This window comes from Aethalodelphis obliquidens, unplaced genomic scaffold, assembly GCF_003676395.1.
Source record: "Aethalodelphis obliquidens isolate GAN/ISIS:26980383/991018 unplaced genomic scaffold, ASM367639v1 scaffold18, whole genome shotgun sequence".
NCBI classification, from domain to species: domain Eukaryota; kingdom Metazoa; phylum Chordata; class Mammalia; order Artiodactyla; family Delphinidae; genus Aethalodelphis; species Aethalodelphis obliquidens.
This window is the reverse complement of record NW_020837962.1, coordinates 29,781,083-29,802,802: the sequence shown is the minus strand read 5'-3', so window position 1 is coordinate 29,802,802 and position 21,720 is coordinate 29,781,083. Positions and strand designations below refer to the sequence as shown.

Here is a 21,720-nt window from a genome sequence, read left to right as displayed (position 1 = left end):
TCTTATCTAAATGTAATCAGAATGTACAGCAATTAGAAGTCATCTACCATGTATATAGTATTTCTTCTGTCTCATGAAAAATATGATTGTACATGTGTAATTTTTATTAGTGCTGATGCCATATTTGTTGGATTAGTTTACAGCGACAGCTCTCCTTTTATTGAGAAGATTCAAGCATTTGAAAATTTTTTTGCAAGGCGTATCGATTTATACGATAAGGTAAGGTTCTTGCATAACAAAGCTACTAGTCACCTTTATGTGTCATCTTATTGAACAATGTATTTGAGGTGCTAGTGATTGTGATTATAGACACTGGACTGCCTTGGTCCAGCTGCTAGCTTCCCACTTACCAGCAATATGGACTTCGGTGAATTGCTTTCTTTTGTGTGTTTTCTCGTCTATCATTAGAGTATGAGAGTATTATTAATACCTACCACAAAGGGTTGTTAAGAGACATAAATAAGTTAATACATTTTAAATATTAGAACTGTGCTTGGCACAAAACTTATAGTACTTATTATCACCATATATATTTTTAATTTAATTTAATTTATTTTTTATATAGCAGGTTCTTATTAGTTATCTATTTTATGCATATTAGTGTATACATGTCAATCCCAATCTCCCAATTCATCCCACCACCACCCCCACCCCCACCCCCACCCCCACCACCTTCCCTGCTTGGTGTCCATATGTTTGTTCTCTACATCTGTGTCTCTATTTCTGCCCTGCAAACTGGTTCATCTGTACCATTTTTCTGGGTTTCAAATGTATGCGTTAATATACGATATTTGTTTTTCTCTTTCTGACGTACTTCACTCTGTATGACAGTCTCTAAATTCATCCATGTCTCTACAAATGACCCAGTTTCATTCCTTTTTATGGCTGAGTAATATTCCATTGTATATATGTACCACATCTTCTTTATCCATTCATCTGTCAACAGGCATTTAGGTTACTTCCATGACCTGGCTATTGTAAATAGTGCTGCAGTGAACATTGGGGTGCATGTGTCTATTTGAATTATGGTTTTCTCTGGGTATATGCCCAGTAGTGGGATTGCTGGGTCATATGGTAATTCTATTTTATTTATTTTTTTTTTTTGCGGTACGCGGGCCTCTCACTGCTGTGGCCTCTCCCATTGCGGAGCACAGGCTCTGGACACGCAGGCTCAGTGGCCACGGCTCACGGGCCTAGCTGCTCCGCGGCATGTGGGATCTTCCCAGACTGGGACACAAACCCGTGTCCCCTGCATCGGCAGGCGGACTCTCAACCACTGTGCCACCAGGGAAGCCCTGGTAATTTTATTTTTAGTTTTTAAGCAACCTCCGTACTGTTCTCCATAGTGGCTGTATCAATTTACATTCCCACCAACAGTGCAAGAGGGTTCCCTTTTCTCCCCAGCCTCTCCAGCATTTGTTGTTTGTGGATTTTCTGATGATGCCCATTCTAACCAGTGTGAGGTGATACCTCACTGTAGTTTTGATTTGCATTTCTCTAATAATTAGTGATGTTGAGCAGCTTTTCACGTGCTTCTTGGCCATCTGTATGTCTTCTTTGGAGAAATGTCTATTTAGGTCTTATGCCCATTTTTTGATTAGGTTTCTTTTTTTAATATTGAGCTGCATAAGCTGATATTATCACTATATTAACATTATATGCTTTCTCAAAGTATGTGATTGAATGCTCATATATGGTAAAAAAGCGATCATTATTTTCATACCGTAATATTTTGTAGGATGAAATAGAAAGAAAGGGAAGTATTTTGGTGGATTTTAAAGAACTGACAAAAGATGACGAAATAGCTAAATTGATACCAAATATAGCAAATGAATTAAGGGATACACCTGACAAAACCCTGGCTTGCATGGGTCTGGCAATACATCAGGTAAGTGTTGATTTTGTGAGACTTTTGTCAAAATTTTAAAGGAAGATTTCACAGTCACAGTACCTTCTCTAAAAGATTCTTAGTTTTTACCAACAGACCTTTGCTAGAAATGAAAGGTTGCTATCCTGTCAGAGGAAGACTTCATAGGCGTGGTGGGGTTTAGAGTGGGTCTTAAAGTGGTACTGAGGACTGGACATAGAGCAGAGGAGGTCAGGGTATCCAGGTGAGGGTTCATTAAAAAGATTCGTTGCAAAGATGTATACACTGCTAGTGACCCAAGGCTGGGAACCTTGGCTGTTGTCTTCAGACTCCTCTTGCTCATTAGTTCTTTTTTTTAATTAATTAATTAATTTATTTAGTTTTGGCTGTGTTGGGTCTTCTGTTCTGTGCACGGGCTTCCTCTAGTTGCGGTGAGCAGGGGCTACTCTTCGTTGCGGTGCGTGAACTTCTCACTGCGGTAGCTTCTCTTGTTGCGGAGCACAGGCTCTAGGCGCAAGGGCTTCAGTAGTTGTGGTGCACGGGCTCAGTACTTGTGGCTCACAGGCTCTAGAGCGCAGGTTCAGTAGTTGTGGCGCACAGGCTTAGTTGCTCCGCGGCGTGTGGGATCTTCCCAGACCAGGGCTTGAACCTGCGTCCCCTGCGTTGGCAGGTAGATTTTTAACCACTGTGCCACCAGGGAAGTCCCTCTCATTAGTTCTTCATGTCTAAATTACCACATCCTTTCACTTGTATTTCTAAAATATCTCTTAAATCCACCTCTTTTCCATCCTTACAGCCTCTGTCATAAGACTTCATTATCTTTCCTTAACTGTTGCCATACGTGGTAAAACACGATTTGTCCTTGGAAACTGTGGTGACTCTTTTCTGCCAAATGATATCCAAACCCTTTGTGTGGCATTGAAAGCCTTCCATAACCTGGTTCAACTTCCTCTCCCTGCTCTCCTTCTTTCACTGCCATCCAGCTAAACTAAGCTCCCTCTAGGATTCTTACACGTGCTGTCCATTTGGCATAGAATGCCCCTTGCCTCACATGTCCAAATGTCTTGGGCCTAACTCAGTTGTCACTCTGAAACCTTTCTCATGACCCCTTTTCAAAACTCACATGGTTTTTTTGTCTGTAAATCTTTATGGTAGCAATTATAGCTGCATATTTGCATCTCATTTTTTCAGACTGGCAGCATACTGCTTTGTACACAGGTAGATGTTAAATATTTATTTTACTTAATGTCAAATGCCAAGGAAGTAAATATTGGTTATTTCAAAAGTAATCTTTATTTTCTTTATCTTAATCACTGAATTTGGAGAAGTAGAAAATATTTTTTTTCCAGAATCCATCCAGAATATCTTTAAGGGGCTACTGTAAGGACTTTTAATACTAGGTTTAGTTGAAGCAGAAATTAGCAGACAGGGATGCTGGAGTTTTCCAGCCCAAGGACAGCAGAACCCCAGGTAAAACATAACCCACTATAAAATAAGTAATCATAATAAAATATCAGAATTTTTTTTTTTTTTTTACGGTACGCGGGCCTCTCACTGTTGTGGCCTCTCCCGTTGTGGAGCACAGGCTCCGGACGCACAGGCTCAGCGGCCATGGCTCACGGGCCCAGCCGCTCTGCGGTATGTAGGATCTTCCCGGACTGGGGCACGAACCCGCGCCCCCTGCATTGGCAGGCGAACTCTCAACCACTGCACCACCAGGGAAGCCCTAAATATCAGAATTTTAAAGGGCAGTTAGAGTTCTGTTAATATGCTCTTCTGAACTGTTTATATTCTTAACTTCATATTCTCTATAAAAGAGTTCTGCTTCAAGAGGGTATCTTGTTTTCAAACTTTTGAGTAAATGTCTGTCTTGTCTAGGTGTTAACTAAGGATCTTGAAAGGCATGCAGCTGAGTTACAAGCCCAAGAAGGATTGTCTAGAAATGGGGAGACAATGGTAAATGTGCCACACATTCATACAAGGTGAGGAATTTTCTGGTATTGAAGTGTTATTCAGAAACAGGCATTAAAGACTATTTAAGAGTGAGAACCTTATTTTATAAAGCCAAAGAAATCAGTAAAAAGTATATGAGTTTCTTGCTAACTCATTGGTCATCACATCCAAGTGAACCTGCTGAATTTGAAGAGATCTTGATAGAAATAAGCTTTTTCTGCCTAAATAAGTTGATTTGTGAACCTGCAAATTTTTGTAAGCATTGATTTTGGATGTATGCTTATCAAGACCCTGCTATTTACATTTAATAATCCATGTGATACACTAAGTGGTGTGATTAAATTTTGTTAAAATTATTAGATTTCTATTAAACACAGAGAACAAATGGAATTTTTTCTTGAATTCAACTTTTTATTGTATTATAAGATTTTAAATTCTCATTAGAAGAGATGAATAAGGTAATCATCAAGGTTGTTTCTTTGTTTTTTTTTCCTTAGAATTTAAAAAAGACATTTCCTAACATTTCTTGAAAAAGAATTTGGAGACTCAGAAGTTGCTGAATTTGAGACTTTCCTTTTGGCATTATTTTTTTCCTTTTTCCCTAGAGAACAGCCAATGAGACAAGAGGAAAAGTGAAGATTTAACTTTTTTTATTTTTAAGACTGATTTAATACTTGTAAAATTCCTGATATATATGGGGATGATATGGTTTGAGAATTCCATAGTTTCTTAAAGGGACTTGTGAAAATGCAGACAACCTCAGCTTTCTGCTCATTTTAAATGTATAGATAAATATGTTCCTGTTTTTGTTTTTAGGGTATACAACTATGAGCCCTTAACACAGCTCAAGAATGTCCGAGCAAATTACTATGGAAAATACATTGCTCTGAGAGGGACAGTGGTTCGCGTCAGTAATATAAAGCCTCTCTGTACCAAGATGGCTTTTCTTTGTGCTGCGTGTGGAGAAATTCAGAGTTTTTCTCTTCCAGATGGAAAATATAATCTTCCCACAAAGGTTGTACCATGTTCTTTAACTACTTCCTTCTTTATCTTGGTAAAGAAGGCAAATCAATTTACAGAAAACATTTCCCAGTGTTTCTAAATACAGAGCTTATTTTTATTGTTTATTTTCAGTTTTTAAATTATAAAATACTTCAGGGTACAAAAAATAAACAAAACATCTCTATTCACCACTCAAAATTTACATTTTGCCAGCTCCAGCTGTATCTTGAAAGAGGTAAAGCATTACTGGTACAGCTTTTGTCTCTTTTTTACCCCTTGCTTGTACCATTCCCAGAGACAGTCATTATCCTGAAGTTAATTTGTATTCTTTCCGTTCATATTTTTATATTCTGGCTTAATAGGTACACATATTGTTTTCTTTCCTTTATTCTGCTGTTGGAAAGTGATGCATTCCTTTTTTAACTTTGTTTTAAAACTATAAATTTTAAAACTATAGAAAAGTGTAGAGAATAATGTAACTAATATCTGTGTACTACCATTATGGGTTGGCAAATATTTAGCTAATTTTTTTACAAAAAATATTAAGTGTTATAAAGGTAAAGTCTCTTTGTTTCCCTCCTCAGTTCCATTAACTTTGTTCCACCCCTAGAGCCACTATTCTGAAATCAGCATGTATTCCTCAAGTCTGCATTTTCATACTTGACTATATATGTAGGATTTGTTTTGTTTATGTTTACATAAATGATATACTGAATGTAACAAATTACAGCATTTTTTTCATTTGGTTATTTTGGAGTTCTACCTATCTTAATACATATCTAATTCTTTCATTTATTGTGTGGAGTAAATGAATAGCCACTGTTTATCCATAGTCTTGGCAGACATTGTGCTGTTTCCAGTTTTTCACAATTTCAAATAATGCTGCAGAGAACATTCTTGTACATGTCTCCTTAGCAGAGGAATTTCTCAGTTATATGCTATGCTTATTTTTAACATTTTTAGATGTTGCCAAAGTACTTTCCAGAATGTTGGTCCCAACTTACACCCCTGCTGGTGGTGTTAAGTGATTACCATTTCCCCATATTTTCATTAACACTTGGTATTGTTAGGTTTTTAAATTTTTGCCAGACTGATGGGTGTAAAATGGTATTTCATTTTTAATATGAATTTCTGTGATTTCTGTTATGTTTGAGCATCTTTTCACATCTTTATTGGCCATTCAGTTTCTTTATTGAATTTTCTGTTCATTTTTCTGTTTATACTATTGATAGGAGTTCTTTATGAATTCTAGATACTGAGCATTGATTTCTTACATTATAGATATTTTCTCCCAGTCTTTAGTTTATCTCTTAACTTTGTGGTACATTTTTTGCTTTAGAGTTTTATCAATACATTTTGACATGGTTAAATTGATCAGTCTTTTTCCTATGACTTTTACATTTTCTCCATGGCTTAAGAAGGCCTCCCTCACTCACTATTTATAAACATCTCTCTTACATTTTCTTTCAGTACTTTTAAGTCTTGTTTTTTCTATTTAGATCTTTCGTCCATCTGAAATTTAATTTTGTGAATGGCATAAAGCTAAGGATCTAATATTATTCTTTTAGGTGGAAAGCCAGTTGTCGCCATTTATTAATTAAGCCCTCTGTTTCTATTGATGTGTAATACATCATCTGTAGTACACTGTGCTCCTGTAGACATGTGAGTCTGTTTTATTTCACTGGTCCTGTACCAGGTCTACACAATCCTATTTACATTGACCTTATTAAAACTTTTGATAAGGTAGGAACACTTGCCATACCGATTCTTCTTTTCCAGAGTTGCCTTTATCATCCTTAGACTTTAATAAGTTTAACATTTAGTACATTTTTACTCACATTGAAATTCCTAAGGCTTCCTTCTCTTGTAGGAAGAACAGAGTATGTTAGATTCAGCTATTGGTTCTGAATAATCAATGGTGTTGGTAAATGGCTGTCACCTACTATTTGGGCTTAAGATTCAGGACTGCCTTTAGGTCAGAGAGGCCAGATTTTTTTTTTTTTTTTCCCCTTTGGCTCATTTTGTGGAATCTTAGTTCTCTGACCAGGGATTGAACCTGTGACCTCAGCAGTGAAAGCACAGTCTTAACAACTGGGCCTCCAGGGAATTCCCTGGAGAGGCCAGAATTTAAATCCTGATTTAAATTGGATATTTTCTGTAAACATTATTTTGTCAGGGTATTTCCATGCCCTCTAATACAGTAGGTAGTAACGCTGACTTCATTACTCATGTCTGAACTTCAGTGAATCAAAGTGATCAGAAAGACAGTTGTTCCAGCTGATCTCTGTTCCAGTCACTATTGCTGCATAACTAATCACCCTACAGCATAGTGGCTCAAAATAACAACAATCATTTTATTATTTCACATGGTGTCTGTGGGTCAGGAGTTTGGAAGAACTGGTTGGCTGGGTACTTCTGGCTCTTGATCTCTTAGGGAGCTGGAATAGCAAGTGACTGGACTCACTGGGCACTGGCCAGTATCTCTCTTCCACGTTGTCTTTCTGTGTGGTCTGGTTTTGGCTTCTTGCCCACAGTATGGCAGCTCAGGACACTCATTCTGCTCACATGACTGCCAATAGCTTCAAGAGACAGAGGTCCAGCTGACTGGCAGAAATGGCTTTGCCTCTTTTGAGGCAGCCTCAGAGGTCAGGCAGCATTACTTCTGTCACATTCGGTTGGTTACAAAGTGAGTCACAAGCCTGTCCACATCCCAGGAGGGGGAAATTAGACTCCAGCTCTTTATAGGGGAGTGGCAGGGTTCTAGAAAGGTTTGAAGGGTGATACAATTACAACCGTATTTGGAAAACACAGTCTGCCACAGTCTCTCTACTTATAAATGCATCTTGAGGTACAAACAGCAAACATGACTTACGAAAACTTGAACACAACTGACTTACATGTTGAGGACTGCCTGTGTGGTAAAATAAACATTATACTATACAAGCAGTGCAAAAGGAGGTTAGATAGGAGAATTGGGGATTAAAGAAGACCCAGGAAAGGCTTTTGAAAAGGGGAGGATTGGAGCTGGGTATGTGGGACTGGATACAAGGAGATGTTCAAGGATTGGGAGACTACTTGGGCACAAAGGAAGGAATAAGTGCTTGGTGTGACAGGTATGTAAAGAGACTTGCATACCCACAGCAGAAAGAATAAGAGCAGTCATCAAGAGGGACCAGCTGAAAAAGTGCCTCAAAAACAAAATCAATACAGAAGAAAATAGAAAGTCATTGCAGCTTTTAGTTCATCTTACTTTAATACCATTCTGGGACCAACTTTTAAACCAATACTAAATGAAGCATTTTAACTTGAATTTTCCTGAGATATGATTGTAGTATATCAAAATTTAAGTGCGAATTAATCTTGTTGCAGTGTCCTGTGCCTGCATGTCGAGGGAAGTCATTTACTGCACTCCGAAGCTCTCCTCTCACAGTTACGATGGACTGGCAGTCAATCAAGTAAGCAATCAGACTATTAAATAAAAGGCAGGTTTTAGAGCCCTCATACTGCCAAGTAAATCTACAGTATTCCTGTATTATACTTTGATGCTTCTCTGTAGATTGTGATAAAGTATATAATAAAAGGTTTACTTGCTGCAGAGTTATGTGTTGGAGTGATAATTGTCTTCATTTGAGATTTGTTTTCTATCAGATTCCAGAAAGGATTTAACGTACAAGTATTATGTCATTTTGCTATTGAGAAATCATTTTATATCTCATTTATTTTACTCACTGAATTGGATATATATATAAGCAAAGCTGTATGTTTCATTCCATAATGTGATATCCTAGAAATAATATTGTTTTGAAGTTTTAAAATAGAGAATCCCTTAGAAATAGATACATTTCATTTTATGTTCACAATATCCATGAGGCATTTTCTATAGGTGATTAAAAAAAACTTTTTTTTTAAAGTCAGATAGTTTTCTCTATGTGTGTATATTTTTAACAATTTATTCCATTTTTTTCTGGCTGTAGTCCCATAACTCATCCCTAAATATAAAATAATGGGTAGTTTTGAAGTCAGGGTGCTATCCAGGAAACTTGGCTGAAACAAATGGTCTTTAAAAACTAAGAACATAGGGGAAAAGTGAAGTAGATTTCTACCAAGCCCTGTCCTAGCTTGACCTCCTAATGCCCTATAAAAACTAAGACCAATATATACAATAATTAACTGTGCACTATGCTGAGATCTTTACAGACACTCCATTTTATAAAAGATGAAATGTTTAAAACTCTTGAGTATGATCATGTGGGGGAGCCTGGTTTCCAGCCCATGTCTATAGCACTTTCACCACTGAAGGGGGTGGTGAGGGCCTCAAAGGTGCTATAAGGTTCACAGTATATGCATAGAAGATTCAGAGTGATTTAATTATTTGAACAAAATTTCTTTGTTTTCAGGTAAAAATAGACTAAAAATAGGCTTAAATATTTTAACTGGGTTTGAATGATCATCTCCTAATATTAGGAAATCAAACTTAGGGGTAGATGATTGAGAAAAGGAGGACATTTAAGTCCTTTTCTTGAGTTTTTAAAAGTAAGGTATTGCTCAGGTTCATTTTAAATGAGTTAGTTATAGTAAAACTTTGTTAATGCAATATTAGCTTACATAATTAATTGTCTTATTCTATTGCTCTGTAGGTACATAAAATGATTTTTTGCCCTAGAAGAAAGGCCTCCTTCCTGCCATATATAGTAAACTCAGTTTCAATTTTTTCTGAGCCTTAGCTTGGATGGCCATAAGGAATTAAGTAATTGTTTCTCAACTAGTGCATTGAAATGTTTGGATGAGTCAAGGTGACAGCTTTATTGTGTATATCAGAATCGAAGCCTTATAGTTGCAGCAGTCCCAGTTCTAGAAGTTCATCTGATGAAGACAGTCACAATATGTGCAGAAATAGCTTGCTGAAAGTATGTTTTCACAGTGTTGATAACCAAAAATGGAGAATAACCTAAACATCTGAAGAAAATATTATAAAAAGGATGATACTATGAACTATTGTGTAGCCACTAATTATGATGATGTAGGAGAGTGTTTTGAAATGACATCCAAAAATGTTTACAATGAATTTAGTGATAAAGCAGGTCACAGAATGTTCTCTACTGTACAATACTGACTTTATTAAAAAAAAAAAACACTGGTAAATACAAAAACATGTTAAGAGTATACTGTCTGGGAGGTCAGATGAAAGTAATTGTTATTTTTTTCTTTCTGTTTATCTGTGTTTTTAAATTTTTACAAAGGTGACACATAGAAATATGTGTTCTTTTAATAAGAAAAGTGTAAAAATATACTGTTTTTCTTTCTTTTTTTTGGGCTGCTTTGGGTCTTTGTTGCTGCATGCAGGCTTTCTCTAGTTCTGGCGAGTGGGGGCTACTCTTTGTTGCAGTGTGCCGGCTTCTTGTTGCAGTGGCTTGTCTTGTTGTGGAGCACAGGCTCTAGGCATGCGGGCTTCAGTAGCTGTGGCTTGCAGGCTCTAGAGAGCAGGCTCAGTAGTTGTGGCGCACAGGCTTAGTTGCTCCACGGCACGTGGGATCTTCCCAGACCAGGGATCAAACCCGTGTCCCCTGCATTGGCAGGTGGATTCTTAACCACTGCGCCACCAGGGAAGTCCCAAAAAATATACTTTTTTAAAGCAAGGTGACCTTAGCATGTTGTGTCACTCTGACACTTCTCATTGCAGTTCGCCAGTGTTTAAATATGCATTGAGGGTGAAAGTAGTGGGTAACCATGGAGCAGGGTTTGTGCTTACTTTCATCATTTAAGTGATTAAATTAAAAAGTTTTAAAATAATGTGTATGTTTTTAAAAACTCAATCAGCATAGAAGGCCACAGTTCCCACAACTTCTTGTTGCCTTATACATAATTCTAGATAGCATTCTTATGTCTCTTCCTTCACTTTACTTATCCAGTCTGTGAGCTGAGAATGTTAGAGACATGGTACCTGCTGTCCCTTCTCCCTCTTCCACCTTTTTTCAGTATGATGTTACTTTTAAATTGTCAAGGTTTACTTCTGTTTTCTAATGAGAATTATCTTCCATGTTTTATTCATAGGTCATATCTAATGAAACCAACAAACAGCACTTACATTTTTATGATAACATAAATATTGTTCAACAGAGAATCAAGTCAGGTGATCAGATGCCAAGAGAAAGAAATGTAATTTGTGTCACTGGGTTGTTTTGTTTTGTTGGGGTTTTTTGCCCCTTAAAGGAAAATGATCCAAGCATCAAAATCAAAAAGGATTCTTTTCTTATACTCCACTGAGTTAGCCCATATTTTAATATGCTTCATATTTGGACTATAACTGTCGTTTAGCACTTTTCCTACTCTTCGTAATCTTTTTATCCATGGTGTTCTGAAAACGTCTGAGTCTATCTAACTGTGTCTTCATCTTGCTTGATACTGATTGGCCCTTTTCTTCTAGAGTTGTCTTCAACTCTAGAATATCTATTTTCTATTTTCTCTCTTTGGGCTTCTTATCAGGTGTATCCATTCAATTGTTTGTCCTTCACCCTTTGTTTTCTTTATGCTCTTTTCTAGATTTCTTTGGCTTTTGCTTGTATCCTTTCTATAAGTGTTTGATTTTTATATACATATCTTTAATTTTTCTGATCTCACACTTGTTTTCCAATAGTTTCTTTTTCATAGCAGCTCATTCTTGTTTTATGATGGTAACATTTTCTCAGAAACTCTTAAGTAGTTTTTTCTTTGTTTTTAATGCTTTTCTCCTTCTTTAATTATTGCCATTTCATCTTCAAATATCTGATGAGGAATGAGAAATTATTTGGAGTAGGTAGGATAAGTTTCCTTTGCTATTTTTTAGGTAGGAGCTTTTCTTCAAAAAGCCTCATCCCTGGATAGAGGGTAGGGTTTTGACAACCAGATTTTGCTTTATGAATGTGTTTTTGAATTTGGCTTGGGCTCCTCAAATGCCAGAATGAGGAGGCTTATGCTGGAGCTCTGATATCCTCTCTCGGCACCTTAGTTCCCCTCATAGAGTAGATGGCTCTGTTTCCTTAAAACAGTGCTCTGGTTTTTGCCAGATGGGGAAGCCTGATGGCTTTCCTGGGATGCCCTCCTTCTTCTTCTACCCACCTATGCCCCCACCTTCCAAATAATTTCTGAACAGCTCTTCTGCAACTTGTCTTTCAGTTGATTATTCTGTTTTGTTTCAGCCATCTGCTCCCACTTGCCATTCCTGCCACCTCCAACTTACAAGCCTCTCTAGGGCTGAGAACATTGGCTCCCACTTCTCTTGTACCCTTGTAAATTTTTCCTGTGTGTATTCTGGAATTCATTTTATTTTATCCATCAGTACTTTCCCATTTGCTGTTTTATAAAATTTCATTAATATCTCTTATTTGATGATGGCACCTCTGCATGCCCCAAAACTTCTCTTCACTCTTTTAGTGACTGTTGTTTTGGTGGACACTTTAGAGGGAAGGTAGGCAAATGCATGTGCCCATTCTGCCATCTTTAATTGGAAATTGCTGAAGTAGTTTTAAATATACCATTGAACCTTTTCTTTTTTTTTTAAACTAACTGCCCTTTATCTATCTCAGCATCATGTGGACCCTGAATAGTTACTGTGTTGACCAAATAACCCAAAGTCAGTTTATGTACTGACTGAAAATTGTTTAACTTTTTAGAATCCAGGAGTCGATGTCTGATGATCAGCGAGAAGCAGGTCGGATTCCACGAACAATAGAATGTGAGCTTGTTCACGATCTTGTGGATAGCTGTGTCCCAGGAGACACAGTGACTATCACTGGAGTTGTCAAAGTCTCAAATGCTGAGGAAGGTGTGGTATAACTTTCCTTAATTCAATTGTCCCTCAATAGTTTGTCAGCATTCATCTTTTCCCTTTTTAAGATACTTCTGAATTTCCATTAATTTAAAGAACTTGATTCTTATATAGGTGAAACTTTTCCTCTAAAATAAAAGTTTATTTATAGCTCACCATGCCTTTCTTTTACAGTCTACTTGAATCTTTGTAGGGAAAATGAAAATACCAATTATTGTATATCATACTTTGAAATTTACAGGTTCTCGAAATAAGAATGACAAATGCATGTTCCTTTTGTACATTGAAACAAATTCTGTTAGCAACAGCAAAGGACAGAAAACTAAGCCTTCCGAGGATGAGTATAAGCATGGAACATTGATGGAGTTCTCACTTAAGGACCTTTATGCCATCCAGGAGATTCAATCTGAAGAAAACCTGTTTAAACTCATTGTCAAGTATGTATGAGGTTATCTCAAGTTTTACTTTATCGTGTGCATGTTGGGGGTGCTCTTGGCTACCAATAACTGAAAACTAATCAAAATGTTTGCAAATTACAATTCATTAGACATCTTTAGACCTGTGCAGCCAAGTCATTGAAAGAAGGAGACTAAAGGGTGAACTGCATACATAATATTTAAAGAAGGGATAAAATTTCATTTTTTCAGTTCAATTCAAAGAATCAGAATAAATAAGGCCATATATGAATATATGAAGTATTATGTTGAATATAAAGAAGTATTTTACATTTGTCAATTGTATAAATAGGAACAAACAAAAAGGACAGAGTGGAAGAGATATAATCCAGCTAATCACCCATCTTTGTACAGCCCATAAGCTGAGTGGTTTTTACATTTTTTCATAGCTGAAAAAAATTAAAAAGAATATTTCATGACACACAAAACTACATGAAGTTCAAATTTTGCTATCCATAAGTAAACTTTTATTGGAACACAGCCACACTTGTTCATTTACATAGTATCTGACTGCTTTTGAGCTACAGGGGCAGAGTTGAGTAGATGCAATAGAGAATGGCTCACAGATATTTATGTGTTTGTACCTTTACAGATAAGTTTACTGATCTCTAGTTGAAACAATAAGGAAAATTTACTATATTACACAATCTAGTTACTCAACTGAAGAGTCATGGGACAGTGAATTACAAAGTCAGTTCAACTACTTGTATGTAGGGTGTTGTTTGTTTACTTTTAAAAAGCAAGAAATAGATTCACATCGAAGTCACTTACTATTGATAAGTATTTCATAATATTTTTTTATTTCCGTGTTATTGCCCTGCAGTAGAGAAGAAGCAGTGTAGAGGCATTTTTGCTTTAGTGATTACGAGCCTTTTCTAGAAGATAAACCTGAGTTAGAATCTTGCTTCAGCCACTTCCAATGTGATCTGGGGCATGTTAATTTCTCCTTCATTTTTATCTTCTTAAAGTAGAAATAATAATACCTGCCTCAGAATGTTGTTCTGAAGATTAAATGAGATTTCATTATGTACTTAACATAGTTAACACAATGTGCTGTTATTTTGAAGTATTTTGACAAATTTTTGGATAACTTTGAAGAAATAGGAGAAAATGTGAGAGACCGAATAGTAGCTGTACCAGAGGTAAAGAACTGAGGTTTTGAAGTGCATTGTATTAGAAAAATTGATCTTGTCACGCTTATCTCTTCACCTAGGCTTTGGGCTCTAGGAGAATTTAACAGTTTTTCTTTCTGCCTTTAATATGTTAATTAGAAAGCTGGGAAAAGTATAGAGTTCCTCAGGAGTTCTTTGTCCTTAAACCCTTAGAGATGTCCTTTGAATAGATGGCCATCCAAACCCACCCTGGGAGAGAGGGTGCTCTGAGCTAGGGTGGCGATGTGATCTGGTGATAAATGTTGGGGTGGTGAGTGGTCTGTAGCAGGTGGCCAAGGAACACCCTGGTTGAGGACCAAAACACCTCTTTGATTGGTACCTCTTACCAGTTATAAATAAAAATGAACATTTGCAGTGGTCCTTCTTCTGTCATACTTAAGGAAGATAAGTTAGTATGAAAAACCTGGGTTTCCTTCCTACAGTTTGCTTTTACCTTTTAGTTCTAAGTTTGTGATTCCAACATCAAAACTTGAATTTTTCATGGTCCTCCATTTGTGAATCTTGCAGGGGTTGGCAAACTAGGCAGGCTGCTTGTTTTGGTAAATAAAGTTTTTATTAGAGCACAGCCCCACCCATTTATTTACAAATTGTTGGCTTTGACAAAAGTTGGGTAGTTGTGACCCAGACAGTAAAACTGAAACTATTTACTTTCTGGCCCTTTAGGAAAAATGTTGTCAACCCTTGCTAGATTAATTGAGGCCTATGAAAAGAGAACGGAGAAGACAATAGAAGGCTGTTTTAGTTTAGGTTCCTTCAGAAGCAATGATTTGCATAAATGTAGTTTCTTTGGGAGGTGATCCCCAGAAATACTGGGAGGAGAATGGGGAAGTGAGACAGAGAAGGGAGGGCAGTTAGTGTATGGTACCTTAATGGAGGCTTAATAAAGGCTTAATCCTTCTGAGGCCTCTGGGACACTTGACTATAGAGCTAGCCTCAGTATTTTTCCATCTAAGGGCCTAGATTTGGGGCTGCTCCTGAGAATATTAGACATCCGAGCACTTCTGGCCTGCCCAGCCTGCCTGCTGATGATGCTTCTGCAGCCACAGAAAGCCCTTTGGCAGACAGGTGCAGGTGCTTGGTAAGAGGCCAGCAGTGATCATGCAGGAGCACGCTGAACAATGATTGCCAAGGGGAAGTGGCAGGACACCAACTTCTGTGTTGACATGTATTAACAGGGATAATGATTCACAGTTAACTGATTATATCTCTTCCTCCCTGTCCTTTTTGTTCCTGTTTATATAATTGATAAATGGGAACTACTTCTTTATATTCAACATAATACTTTATATATTCATATATGGCCTTATTTATTCTGATTCTTTGAACTGAAAAAATGAAATTTTATCCCTTTATTATGTACTCATTTCACCCTTTAGTCTCCTTCATTCAGTGACTTGGCTGCACAGGTCTAAAGATGTCTATTCATGTAAAATAGAATGTAATTTGATATCCTAAAGCCTAAAGTAGAAGACCATAATTATGATCTTTTTTTTTTTTTTTTTTTTTTTTTGTGGCGCTTCATGTGGCATGAGGGATCTTAGTTACCTGACCAGGGATAGAACCCTCGCCCCCTGCATTGGAAGCGTGGAGTCTTAACCACTGGATCACTAGGGAGGTCCCTATGATGCATTTTAAAGGCTAGTAATATAAATGCTTTACAAGTGTCCTGCCTCCCTTACACAGGCACACTTTTTAAAACATTCTTCCCTTTATAGATTCACCAAGAATTTTGATAAATTTACTGTTAGAATAAAATTTCTTGAGTTGTTTGAGGAGATGTAAATTTTTATTTTTTACTATTTTCTTTTGATGCTAAATAAAGCAAGTTAAGCAAATTGTAAAGTAGATCTTCTAGTGTATCACTGAAATGTAAGTTAGAATTTATAAGTCATATTCTGTTTTTCAGCTCGCTTTGCCCTGTCATTTTTGGTCATGAAGTAAGTATTTTACTTCCTCTTTGCTCAAAAATACATAAATTTGGCAAAAATAGTATATAGAGATATCACAAATAATAGTCATTTCTGTTGGACAGTTATTCATATTTTATTTATTTATTTAAAGCAATTAAGTTTAGTATTTTTTTTTAACATCTTTATTGGGGTATAATTGCTTTACAGTGGTGTGTTAGTTTCTGCTTTATAACAAAGTGAATCAGTCATACATAAACATATGTTCCCATATGTCTTCCCTCTTGCGTCTCCCTCCCTCCCACCCTCCCTATCCCACCCCTCCAGGCTGTCACAAAGCACCGAGCCAATATCCCTGTGCCATGCGGCTGCTTCCCACTAGCTATCTACCTTACTGTGTTTATTAGTGTGTATATGTCCATGACTCTCTCTCGCCCTGTCACAGCTCACCCTTCCCCCTCCCCATAACCTCAAGTCCGTTCTCTAGGAGGTCTGCGTCTTTATTCCTGCCTTACCCCTAGGTTCTTCATGACATTTTTTTTCTTAAATTCCATATATATGTGTTAGCATATGGTATTTGTCTTTTTCTTTCTGACTTACTTCACTCTGTATGACAGACTCTAGGTCTATCCACCTCATTACAAATAGCTCAATTTCGTTTCTTTTTATGGCTGAGTAATATTCCATTGTATATATGTGCCACATCTTCTTTATCCATTCATCCGATGATGGGCACTTAGGTTGTTTCCATCTCCGGGCTATTGTAAATAGAGCTGCAATGAACATTTTGGTACATGACTCTTTGAATTTTGGTTTTCTCAGGGTATATGCCCAGTAGTGGGATTGCTGGGTCATATGGTAGTTCTATTTGTAGTTTTTTAAGGAACCTCCATACTGTTCTCCATAGTGGCTGAACCAATTCACATTCCCACCAGCAGTGCAAGAGTGTTCCCTTTTCTCCACACCCTCTCCAGCATGTATTGTTTCTAGATTTTTTGATGATGGCCATTCTGACTGGTGTGAGATGATATCTCATTGTAGTTTTGATTTGCATTTCTCTAATGACTAATGATGTTGAGGATTCTTTCATGTGTTTGTTGGCAGTCTGTATATCTTCTTTGGAGAAATGTCTGTTTAGGTCTTCTGCCCATTTTTGGATTGGGTTGTTTGTTTTTTTGTTATTGAGCTGCATGAGCTGCTTGTAAATTTTGGAGATTAATCCTTTGTCGGTTGCTTCATTTGCAAATATTTTCTCCCTTTCTGAGGGCTGTCTTTTGGTCTTGTTTATAGTTTCCTTTGCTGTGCAAAAGCTTTTAAGTTTCATTAGGTCCCATTTGTTTATTTTTGTTTTTATTTCCATTTCTCTAGGAGGTGGGTCAGAAAGGATCTTGCTGTGATTTATGTCATAGAGTGTTCTGCCTATGTTTTCCTCTAAGAGTTTGATAGTTTCTTGCCTTACATTTAGGTCTTTAATCCATTTTGAGCTTATTTTTGTGTATGGTGTTAGGGAGTGATCTAATCTCATACTTTTACATGTACCTGTCCAGTTTTCCCAGCACCACTTATTGAAGAGGCTGTCCTTTCTCCACTGTACATTCCTGCCACCTTTATCAAAGATAAGGTGTCCATATATGCGTGGGTTTATCTCTGGGCTTTCTATCCTGTTCCATTGATCTATCTTTCTGTTTTTGTGCCAGTACCATACTGTCTTGATAACTGTAGCTTTGTAGTATAGTCTGAAGTCAGGGAGCCTGATCCCTCCAGTTCCTTTTTTCGTTCTCAAGATTGCTTTGGCTATTCGGGGTCTTTTGTGTTTCCATACAAATTGCAAAATTTTTTGTTCTAGTTCTGTGAAAAATGCCAGTGGTAGTTTGATAGGGATTGCATTGAATCTATAGATTGCTTTGGGTAGTAGAGTCATTTTCACAATGTTGATTCTTCCAATCCAGGAACATGGTATATCTCTCCATCTATTTGTATCATCTTTAATTTCTTTCATCAGTGTCTTATAATTTTCTGCATACAGGTCTTTTGTCTCCTTAGGTAGGTTTATTCCTAGATATTTTATTCTTTTTGTTGCAATGGTAAAGGGGAGTGTTTTCTTGATTTCACTTTCAGATTTTTCATCATTAGTATATAGGAATGCCAGAGATTTCTGTGCATTAATTTTGTATCCTGCCACTTTACCAAATTCATTGATTAGCTCTAAGTATTTTTTTTAAATTAATTAATTTTCTTTGTCTCTGTTGGGTCTTCATTGATGTGCATGGGCTTTTCTCTGGTTGCGGCAAGCAGAGGCTACTCTTTGTTGCCGTGCGCGGGCTTCTCATTGCGGTGGCTTCTCCTGTTGCAGAGTGTGGGCTCTAGGTGCGCGGACTTCAGTAGTTGTGGCGTGTGGGCTCTGTAGTTGTTGCTTGCGGGCTCTGGAATGCAGGCTTATTAGTTGTGGCACACACGCTTAGTTGCTCCGTAGCATGTGGGATCTTCCCGGACCAGGGCTCAAACCTGTGTCCCCTGCATTGGCAGGTGGATTCTTAACCACTGCGCCACCAAGGAGGTCTCTCATATTTTAATATGAATCATTATATGAAAGATAAACTACAGTCCCTTGTAAGACAGAGCTGCTTACCAGTTAGAGTCAATAGGAATGACCTTTTTTTAAAGTGACTCTGGACACTGTAAATGTTAAAGCAGAAGATAACAAAGATTTCTCAGTTTTGTGGAATGGATTCAATGCCTGGCAAGGTAGGTCTTCACTCAGTGACTTTTAAGATAACCTGATTTTATATGCTTTCTAATTTAAGCTTTTTATTGTTTTTGTTTTTGTTTTGCGGTATGCGGGCCTCTCACCGTTGTGGCCTCTCCCGTTGCGGAGCACAGGCTCTGGACGCGCAGGCTCAGCGGCCCTGGCTCACGGGCCCAGCCGCTCCGCGGCATGTGGGATCTTCCTGGACCGGGGCACAAACCCATGTCCCCTGCATCGGCAGGCGGACTCTCAACCACTGCGCCACCAGGGAAGCCCTAAGCTTTTTAATCATTTACATTAAAGAAGTTTATATTTTTAGACTTACTTTTCTTAGGAAAAGAAAAAAAAACAGAGTTCAATTATGCTTTAAAAAAAAAGAATCCACACACAAATGTTGTAAACATCGGAGGAGCACCCCTTTTGCTAGTCATCTTTATGTTTTTCTCACTTGTTTCTTCTCTCTCTTCTTTCACATCTGAGCTTGTTAAAGCAGGTTTGGCGTTAGCACTCTTTGGAGGAAGCCAGAAATATGTAGATGACAAAAACAGAATTCCAATTCGAGGAGACCCACATGTCCTTGTTGTTGGAGACCCAGGCTTGGGAAAGAGTCAGATGCTACAGGTAGGAAATCAGACATTTAGTATTTGACCTTTTGCTTATAAAATGCATGACTAATTCACAAGTGAATTTTCTTAAAACATACAGTGTTTGTGTTCCAGAGGGTATTATTTGTCAGGTAGTGTGAGTGAGTTGGGGTTTGTGTGAATAATATATAACTTGTATCTGGCCATCCTTTCAAATTGAGCCAGTCTCCTGTCACTCAGGCTGCACAAGCATGCTGCTCTGTTAAGATGTCAACTATTGTGAAATATTAACCATTTCCCTAACCCCCTTTTTTGTATCCAGCGTTGCTTTGCTAGTCTTTGTTGTTGTGACCTCACCTATGAAAAGAATAGTTCAAGAAAGTAAAGCAGGGTAACCTGTTATCTCTTCATACAGCTACATAAACACTGTATTGGGCTTTAAGAATAGTCTGATAAAGGTAAGAGGTCTGTCCTATCCATCTCCACTGCTTCTTTCTGAGTCTAAAACAAGGAAACTTCTATGACCAGTCTGTTGTTGGTCCCCAAGATGATTTTGGCTGTGCCAATCAGAGCCTAGTAGTTCTCCCCTCCAGGGCTTATGCTGGCCCTAGAAAATGCAGCTGGTTGGAGTGCTTCTGGTTTCCTTGGAGTGATACCTGGTAAGCCAGCAATGCATATCACTATCACCTTTGGAGATTTTCGAAAATACCGTGGCCGTCCCTGGTATTAAGAATTAAGAATCTCTGGGTTAGGATCCTAGCATCTGCACGTTTATAAACACAGGTGATTCTGAAGTGCAGCCAGGATTGAAAACTCTTGATCTCATTGTATTATAAACCTACTGTCCTTCATGTCAGAGTCATTATTTATTCCCTATGGCTGAGTGTTAAATCACTTATCATTTTAATTCCTAATCTGATATTTATTTAATCCTGTGTTTCCCAGTTTTGTTCATTTTGGCCAATTGGGTCAACTTTTTTTTTTTAATTCTCTTCTGAACACATGCTATAAGCCTGACAACTGAGGCATAGAGTACCCAGTTATAGCTGAAACAGAGTTGATAGTAAAAATGAAAACAGTATATACTTAGGCAGAATATGCATGTAAAAGTGCATGTGGGGATCTGAATTGCATTTAAGTCTGCTAGCCCCACTAAGCCAAGGTTTTTAAAAATTAGGCTAACACTAACAGTTATGAGTTGTTTATATTTTTAAATTATGTTTTCCTTTGACCATTTAGCAAGCCATCATACTCTGAAACTAACAACTAAGGAATTACAAGTAACAAAAATAATGATAGCTACCATTTATTTAGCTAGGCACCGAAGCATCACTTGGGTTGTATGCTACGCAAGTCCAGAGCGCACTATTGACATAGATAGCAGTGTAAGTGCTGTCTCCTAAGGTTGTGGGGTGCACAGCTGTGTACAGCAGCCTTGCACAGGGCATGTATTGTATGCCAGGTACCAGGTTAAGTGCCTTGCATATACGATCTCATTTATTCCTCAAGGCAGTATGTGATAAAATATAAGGAAGCTGAGGCTCCGAGAGGTTCAAGGCAGCACCACCAGTAGATGCGTGGTAGAGCCAGGATTTAAACAGGTCTGTCTGACTCCAGAGATCCATACTTTTAGCTGTTGTGTCATTTAACTACTTTTCTGTCGTGCCGTATCTTATTTACTCAGAAGGTGAGCACTGTTGAGCCATTTTATTACCTGATGTTTAAAGAAGCATTGGAGTCTCTGAAACTAAACTTAGTACTTACATTTTTGCTATTTCAACTTGAAAATGAAGCATAAAATGGAATTGTGTAGAGTATTCACATGACCACAGACTTCAGAATCAGGCTGCCTGGGTTTGATTGAATCCTAACGTCACACCTTCATAGCTGTGTAAGTTACTCTCTTCAGACCTTAGTTTCTACATCAGTAATAGGAGTGTTACCTTCGTCTTACTGTGGTGGTGAAGATTGTACAGTAAAGCTCTTAGAAGAATACCTGGCATATAGCTAATATTTGTGAGCAACTACTATAGCTATTATTTCCCTTTTACTTTGGTTGATTCTCTTAAACTCTTTGTTTCATTAGGCAGTGTGCAGTGTTGCTCCACGTGGCGTGTATGTTTGTGGTAATACCACAACCACCTCTGGTTTGACTGTAACTCTTTCAAAAGATAGTTCCTCTGGAGATTTTGCTTTGGAAGCTGGTGCCCTGGTACTTGGTGATCAAGGT

General features: G+C 37.7%; 1 protein-coding gene across 6 annotated transcripts in view; it reads left to right on the top strand.

Moving 5' to 3' along the window:
* The window catches only part of MCM8 (minichromosome maintenance 8 homologous recombination repair factor), a 41,245-nt gene that overhangs the window by 5,747 nt on the left and 13,778 nt on the right, over window positions 1-21,720 (top strand). For 5 of the 6 annotated variants that reach the window (XR_003435179.1, XR_003435180.1, XM_027118202.1 and 2 more), the window contains 10 exons: window positions 137-219; window positions 1,739-1,888; window positions 3,746-3,849; window positions 4,637-4,835; window positions 8,192-8,277; window positions 12,472-12,623; window positions 12,868-13,063; window positions 16,160-16,190; window positions 19,387-19,527; window positions 21,577-21,718. Coding sequence is in view for 4 of the 6 variants with exons in the window: in XM_027118202.1 (XP_026974003.1) it covers window positions 137-219; window positions 1,739-1,888; window positions 3,746-3,849; window positions 4,637-4,835; window positions 8,192-8,277; window positions 12,472-12,623; window positions 12,868-13,063; window positions 16,160-16,190; window positions 19,387-19,527; window positions 21,577-21,718 (1,284 nt within the window). In the remaining 2 variants the exon portion in view is untranslated. The remainder of the gene's footprint in view (window positions 1-136; window positions 220-1,738; window positions 1,889-3,745; window positions 3,850-4,636; window positions 4,836-8,191; window positions 8,278-12,471; window positions 12,624-12,867; window positions 13,064-16,159; window positions 16,191-19,386; window positions 19,528-21,576; window positions 21,719-21,720) is intronic. The other variant, XM_027118203.1, reaches the window with a different exon arrangement.